Raw genomic sequence first — 8,139 nt, 5'->3', positions numbered from 1 at the left:
TGGGCTTTTAGCCCCCTTGCTTACCAAAAAAAAAAAAAAAAGATATGCGCATGTTTACATTGTGCAACTATTATTGTTGTGCTACAAATACGCTTAAGGACAATAATAAAATGAAAATGTTAATATCAATCTTAAAGAATAAAATGACAATTACCGATTTATCAAATATTCCTAATTGTTTGAGAAAACTAAATTTCAATGAAAATGTATTATTACAATTAAGAAAAATTCAATAGAGTCAAAGTTTTGATTTTGATACAAGGATATAAAAAACCTAGAGTTATAACTTTAATTGTCCATAATTCCTCCAATCCTAAATTAATTGAACCCTAATTTTGATTGCCAATTCTTCCTCTCGAGATGCTAATCACTTTTGATTCCTAGCTCATGACTAGGAGAGTCCCAAAAATAATTCAAGCAACTTTAACGTGAAGGAAAAATTCATTTTTTTTTACAATGATACTTCAATTTAACTATTTTTTAAAAAATTAATTATCAAATTTCAATTTATCAAAGTAAAGCTAACAAAACTTTAATTTCTACAAAAAAATTAAACACCTATTCAACGTAATATTTTGTATCTTTATTTATTTAATTATAAGTAAAAAAATATGACTTATATATATATATATATATATATATATTTCATATACTATATATACTTGTTTTATATTTTATTGTCCTATATTTTTTTGGGTCCGTCCTAGTCTTTATAAAATCTTATTTTACAATCTTTATAAAGTTGTAAACTTTTGACAAAGTTCTTATAATATCTAATTTTTCAAATTTTACTCTTTGATTTTCTCTAATACATGATTGCCGCATCATTAGTAAATAATGTCGAAAGAAAGTAGAATCATAAAATACAATTTTACAGGAATTAAATCAAATATTTTTTTTACAAATATTAAAATCATAAAATGTGTATAATATAAGAGGACTAAAAACATTTATAAGTGAAAAAATATTTTGTATGTAATAAAATGTATCAATTCAAATAAAAATAAGTATTTATTTATTTTATTAAATATATTTATTAAAAGAAGAAGAAAAAAAAGTCTTTCTCTGTTGGTTCGCCCCCATAAATTCCCGGGACAGGGCCTGACTATTATTATTGACTTGAATGCCATGTTACAGCATATTGAAATTCCTGACATTTCCACTAAAATTTAGTTTATTGGCCAAAACAAAATGACAATGGCGTCATTTTGTTTTTGTATACATAACAATATTACATTAACATTAAATAATACTATTATAAACTTATGACACACACACCGAAAGAAAAAGATAAACTTTTGACACAACTTGAAGAAATTAAAATGCGAGAGAGATGGTGTTGATCCATTTCTGATCATATGTAGATCTGCACTTCGAAACTGGCCTGATTAGCATTTAGGCAGATCAGCAGGTGGTGGAGGAACTGAAGTTGAAGGAGTTGGTCCATTCTCAACCTCAAAAGTCATGGCTAGTCCCCATGGCACATGATCTTCCATATGGCAATGCATAAGCCAAACCCCTGTAAGCAATGAAGACATTAGAGTGTGTTACCATAGTCCACTTGATCAGTATTTAGTATTATATATAGTAGTTACTTCCAACAGTCTCACTTGAATTTTCTTTTACCCGGGTCAAATGTAATGCAACTACATCAACAATTACCAAAAAAAACAAAAAAAAAAAATGTAACATGACAAATTAACTATGTGGCGTTGCAACAAATAAGAAATAAATACCTGGATTGTTTGCTTGGAATCTGATGACAGTCCATCCTCCCATAGGAATCCCAACCGTGTTGCGAAGTTGTGGATTCTCCAAATTAAACTTGGGTGTATCCTTGGCGGGGTCGAAATTCCCGAACCCTTGAGCCAAAACATGGAAGCTATAACCATGAAGGTGCATGGGATGGTTTTGCCCCCCGAGAAGTGCTGTATTCTGAAACACCATCTCCACCGTGGAATTGAACTTGAGTTTCTTCGCCTTGATCGATTTGGGCGCAAACAGAAGACTCTCATTCATAGCGTTATCAAGATTCGTGAAGTCGAACACAACCGGAGGGTTATCAGGGAAATCCGCAGTGTACACTCCACTCACATTCTTATAGAACGCTTCCAACATAGACATTTTCACACCCGCGGGAACCGCAAACGACTCATTGTTCATGCTGGCAGAAAATCTCTGGCCAAGCGGGCCCTGACACGTGGCATTGGTCGCATTCTTGGAATCACACAACTCTAGGTTGAATCCAATGGTGACAAACATGCGTTCGTCCACCTCACGTGGGACCGGAACCCAGTGTGGGGCCCCCACTTTGGACGTTACGTTGGTGTAGAATTTGAAAGCCGTGTCGGTGTCGTTGAAGGGGGGTAGAATTGGCATTACGGGTTTTGGTGATGGTGGCGCGTTGTCGTAAATAACTGTGCCACGAGCTATGTTTTGGTCGAAGTCTTCGAGACCAACAACGTAGGGAGAGGCAACCATGTAGTAGGAGCCAATGGGTTGGTTCGCGGTGAATAACACGTCAGCGCTCTGGCCAGGGGCAAGGACTACGATGTCGGTGACGTAGGGGTCGGTGTATGAGGCATCCACGGCAACAACTGTGAAACTGTGATTTGCTATCTTGAAGAAAAGATCGTAATTGAGTGCAGCGTTGATCATTCGGAGCATGTAAGTCTTTCCTTGCTTCACTTTCATCTTATATGTCTCTGCATTAAATTCAAGAGGGGTCATATACATGTATAGACCTTAAATTTTTAGAAGAGTTCAAATATTGAATAAGAGAGCAAGATATATGATGAGTCATTATTCATTAGAATATGTTATTTTTTATATTAATATATATGTTACATCTTACTATTAGTTTAGATATATGTTTACACTAATAATTCAATTTTTATGAAATAAAATATATACATTAATTAGAGAATACCTAACAACTAATATATTCTTTTTTATATTAGTTTATAAAAATTGTTTTAGTAATTAATAGAAGAGAAGTGATATATTGTTATCTGCTAAACACTTTGTCAACACATCTTAATATTCTTTATTTCTTTTCTTACTACACATATATCTATAACATCTATGGATTTATCTCTTTCTCTCTAGAGATGTATATTAGTACTTTTGTTTATGGAAGTAACATACCAATTTCAGTGCAATTGAAGAGATCACTAGTTAAACCATTGATTGTAAAAGCATCAGATGTTTTCGGTCCACCGCCAGTGATCTGTGCTTCGGCCGTAATATCCTCAACATTAGAATTATACCAATCACCTTCATTTAAATTAAAAAACAAATCTTATCATAATTGAAGATTTTATATGCATATAGGGGGAAAAAGTCAGAAAGATATGTAACGAACTACCTAAAGCTCTTTTTGAAGAACAAAGGATGGCTCTTCATTGCTAAGTATTAAAAGAAAGTATATATGTAAAATAATAGAAGTACCCCCGTGCACTTCATCTAGAACAAAAAACAAAAAAGAAAAGGCTATAATACTGACCTAATATGATAGGAATTTGCTTATAAGGTTTATTGAATGGAAATTGGCCTGAACGAGGCTGAATGATGAATGCACCATGAACTGTTGCGCGTAAATATGATGCATGAGCGTGCCACCACACGGTTCCTTCTTGTTGTGTCACGTTGAATTTATGCGTGTAATTACTTCTTGGTTTTATTGAGCATTGAGTCACATATTCAGGACCATCTGCCCAAGGACTAAAGAGCTGAAAAACTCCATGCCTACACACATATACAGTTCGAAATTTTATCCACAATGATGCATCAATTTAAATGAAACAAAATTTTAGGAGCGATGCAAATAAAAAGTGGTAGAATATAAAGTCGCCTGAAAACTTTGATTGTAGTTTAATGTAGCACAACGAATTAATATTATGCCCATACAATTGGTGATTTATCAAAGGAATGGTCGTATCTTATTTTTATTTGAAATTATAAAAAAAGAATACAAGATGATGGTTGCTTAATTGGGATCGGAAAAATCATTTATTCTTAATTTATTGTCTCTTTCATATTTCCTCATCAGTTAAAATAACACATACGTCATTAAAAGTAATACTCTATCTCCTAGTTGTTAGAAAGAGACTATGCATGGCCACTTTAGTTGAGGAAAAAACAAAAATACTCATTGGGTGAGTCTAATTTTGGACGGCTCCGGAATCTACGTCATTCATGTGTGTATATTTTAGTCTATCGCTTGGTAGACCTGCTGCTAAGAACTAAACATTTCCGAGACTCCACAAAATGAAGAGAAACTCATATAATGCAAATGTCAAGAATAAGTAAACAAGAGTTCATTAGAAAAGTGTCATTTTTCTGTAAAAAAATATTCACAGAAATTTTTTGCGAAAAATAATTTACAGATATTTTTTACAAATTTTTTTATGAAAAATAATTTACAAGAAATTTTTGAAAATTTTGCTACAATTTTAATGATCATAGAAATTTTTTTTCATGGTAAAAATTTACAGAAAATATTGTAAGAATTTTATCTTGTTTCTTGCATATTTTCTTGCAAAAATAAATTTGCAAGTAATATTTACTAAATAGTAGAAAAAATTTTGCAGGTAACTTATACTGTGAATTTTCTTGCCAATTTTAATTCGCAAGAAAAATAAAAAAATATTTAAATTTATTAGTTTAATATTTTAAAAAAACTTCAAGTTTTACATCGATTGAAAATAAAACAATTAAAGAGTATATAAGTTGGGACAACACTTACCTTTGATTTGTATGGTTAAGTGTTAGGCTTATAATCTATAATCTTATAATTTAAAAGATTATGTATCACATGTTGGAGTCATGAAAACAAATGCTTCTGATAGATTCATTGTGAGCATTTGAAAATTGAAGAATTATTGATAAAATTTATAATAATTTCTTTAATTTTTTTATAAAAAATATTCATACAGATTTTCTTGCAAAAAAAATCACAGAAAACTTTCTTGCGAATTTTTTAATTTCTTGCGAAAAAAATTCGCAAAAATATATTATCCACAAAAGTATTACCTGTAGATAAAATTTCGTAGAAAAATTTGTAAGAATAACATTTTCGGCAAATTACGTATAAAAATTCGCAGGAAAAATCGCATGTAATAAGAGAAATTATAGTAATATAAATCAAAGTTTTTTTATAATAAAAAAAAAACTCTTAAAAGTTCTTACATTTCTATTTTAATATCCAAACAGATTTTTTATTAAATTCTAGGACATACATAAGGAGGAGGGTTTACCAATGAATAGTGATATCATAGGGTCCCTCGTTCAAAACATGGACAATTACAGTGTCACCTTCGTGGACATTCATCGTTGGCCCAGGGAAACGTCCATTAACTGTGACAATCACTTGCTCCTTGCACATGCGTTTGATAGTAGTGTTTTGAACCTGAAATTGCAACAATAAGTATCAACACCCCTCCATTCGAAGTTACGTTCCAGAAAGAGATTATCGAGTTAAAGATAAAAAAGGGTAAAACAAAACTGTAATCAGCGCCATAAGTTGCGTTTGTAAGTATATAAAGGCATAACTTATCAATGAACAGCTAGAGAGAAAGGAAATCAAATGAAGTAACAAATTACTTTGAATGTATGTTCCACAATAGCTGCTGAAGCCAGAAAAGAAGCTAGAAGGGCAAAAGGCCATGCAAGCGAAAACGCAAATAGTTTCATTTTTTTATGTGGGGAAATTAATTAACCAGAGAGAATAGAAGCTCTTATCAAATGATATACAAGACTATTGCTATGAATATAAGTGTACTTTGATGCTTTAGTTCGTCGCATGGGCTTCATATATATATATAGTCGATGAGATTTGTCATCTTCAGATCTTCTACATATTGCGGGTTCATGCATATCCCCACACATGCGACTCCAATGTGATTTGCATGGAGTTGTCGATGAAAAGAAAGATTAATTAAAACTTTAGACTAAGTCAACAATATTGTGGGCTTGGAAATATCAAATTATTGATATGGTAAGGAAATGTGCTGCGCCTTCAGAAAAACAAAGCAAAAAATATAAAAATTTATTTTCACTACAACAAAATTTATTATTATTAGCGACAATTATTTAACAATAATAAATTAATTATTTTTATTTTATTATTTAATAAAAATATTAATGACTAATATATAATGGTCACTAAAATTGTATTTGTATTACACCAAAATTTACTATTAAAGACAATTATTTATTGTGAAAAACTTAAGTCCCACGTCGACTATAAATAAGATAATTAAAGAGTATATAAATGAATGCTAACTCTCATCTTACAAGTTTGTTTAATAGGGTTGAGTTAGACTTATAATTTACTATTCTAAGTTGGTATTAGATTACTCACCATTAATACCAAACTCAATAGTCCCTAAACTTGAGGGGATGTATTGGGAAAAATTCAAATCCCACATCGATTATTGATAAAATAATTAATTAGGAGATAAGACAATTACAAAAATAAAGAAATTAAAGAATATAAGTAGAAGCACTAGTACAGAATATACATTCTACGTCGGTTATTTTAAGAGTTTTACGTCGAAAAAAACGTCCGACGTCGATGCAGGAGACGTAAATTTATGTCGGTTGCAAAAACCGAGGTAAATTTACGTCGGACATGCCAAGGTCTGACGTAAAAAAGTCGTAAAAAAGCTTTAAAAAAATGAGTGCAAGCAGAACCGGGCCGTTCTGGTTGGAGAACGGCCTGTTGTGCAAGTAGAACAACCTGTTTTTCATGGAGAACGGCCCGTTCTGCATGGAGAACGGCCCGTTCTCCAAGCAAAACGGCTCGTTCTGCTTGATAGGCCCAGGAGTGGGTTCTTCTCCAGCTTCAAAAACTCGGAATGCAACGCAAACATCACTTTTCTATTCCCGTGAACACACTCAGCAGAAGACACTATCTCATAGAACCTCCCAGAAAAGCCCATGACCAACGCAACCGTCCGAAGAAGAAAAACATCATCACACGAATCAACCTCTTCCCCAACCTTCCTAAGCTCCAGAGGAAGGTGCGGATGAGGAGGTAGAACTTGTTGAGGCCGAGGGCGTTGATGCCAGACCACTCGCGGCACATGGTGTGGAGGAAGGTGGACGAGGTCGTCGGGGGAGTGGCTCCGACTGCGAGGGCAGCCACGATTTGAGGAGGAGGTGGAGGGATTTGAGGAGGGATTTTGCGCGGGAGAAGGAAACCATTAAGTTTTTGAAATCTAGCTAGTACACCTTCTTTTAAGGCCGGTCTTGTGGGTTATTTACGTCGGACACAATGCATAGTCGACGTAAATAATTTAACTAAAATTATGAAACATGCCACCACGTTTTTATTACTTCGGGCTTTTATATGTCCGACGTAAAATAGGTGACATAATATACTAATTTTTCACTAGTGAAGACAACCATTATCTTACAAGTCTCACATCGACTAGAAGGTAAAAAATATCTCAAAAAATTATACACTTTTTTCGATCATTATAAGAATTTTTATCAGTATTTAAAATAATTGCCGTTAAATGTTTTAGCGAAACTCATATAATGATTATTGTGAAAATGCTAGTAAATTTTTTTGTAAAATACTACTAAAAATTTATTTTGTTGTAGTGTTTAGGCATCTACGTCCTGCAAGCGTTTGTGCTATAATATACAGGTTATTAATTATTATATTTGTATGTTCAGTTTCTTTTCTATCTCTCTTTTTAATTTCTTTTCTTTTCTTTCTGTTGCGATCTCTTGCCTTTACTTTAACAATCTAACATTAGTAGAGTTTACAGTTAACCTTTTCGGATGGTCTTTATGGTTTTGGTTTTTTATTTAATAATCTTTATCAATACCAGGTAATATATTTAGAGAAAATAAAAATGGTTGTTTTAAAGGAAGGACTCATCTAGCTCGGGAACGATTTAACGACAAGCATAAAACAAATTTTCGGAGATTTTTTTTTTAAAAAAAATTTTAACGGGAGAATTATAAGTTGTAACACTTTTGCTTGTGATTTAAAACTTGAGTTATAATAGTCTCATTCTTGAATTTATTATCGATCGTGACTCTTAAAGTGAGAGGTGGGTAACGGAAGAAACTCGTAGAAAACGTGGAAAAAGAGATGAGCAAAGAGTACTTATTATTAAAGTA

General features: G+C 32.5%; 1 protein-coding gene across 1 annotated transcript; it reads right to left on the bottom strand.

The window, feature by feature from the left end:
• Positions 1–1,068: 1,068 nt before the first annotated feature.
• Positions 1,069–5,802, bottom strand: LOC109814875 (laccase-7). The gene is made up of 6 exons (XM_029274669.2): positions 5,605–5,802; positions 5,259–5,410; positions 3,506–3,747; positions 3,148–3,276; positions 1,737–2,705; positions 1,069–1,519 (listed from the first exon to the last, which is right to left on the bottom strand). The coding sequence occupies exons 1-6, from the start codon at positions 5,692–5,694 to the stop codon at positions 1,389–1,391; spliced, it is 1,713 nt and encodes a 570-aa protein (XP_029130502.1). The 5' UTR covers positions 5,695–5,802; the 3' UTR covers positions 1,069–1,388.
• Between the last annotated feature and the right edge of the window lie 2,337 nt (positions 5,803–8,139).

The sequence above is a fragment of the Cajanus cajan genome, chromosome 4 (genome assembly GCF_000230855.2).
Source record: "Cajanus cajan strain Asha chromosome 4, NIPB_CcT2T_4, whole genome shotgun sequence".
Taxonomy (NCBI): Eukaryota; Viridiplantae; Streptophyta; class Magnoliopsida; order Fabales; family Fabaceae; genus Cajanus; species Cajanus cajan.
This window is presented reverse-complemented; position numbering and strand designations above follow the sequence as displayed.

Coding starts and splice junctions, on each gene's coding strand:
- LOC109814875 (XM_029274669.2), bottom strand. CDS start 5,694: ATGAAACTATTTGCGTTTTCGCTTGCATGGCCTTTTGCCCTTCTAGCT. Junction 5,411..5,604: donor TTGTGGAACATACATTCAAA/GTAATTTGTTAC, acceptor TTGCAATTTCAG/GTTCAAAACACTACTATCAA. Junction 1,520..1,736: donor ATTCCAAGCAAACAATCCAG/GTATTTATTTCT, acceptor CATTGCTTACAG/GGGTTTGGCTTATGCATTGC.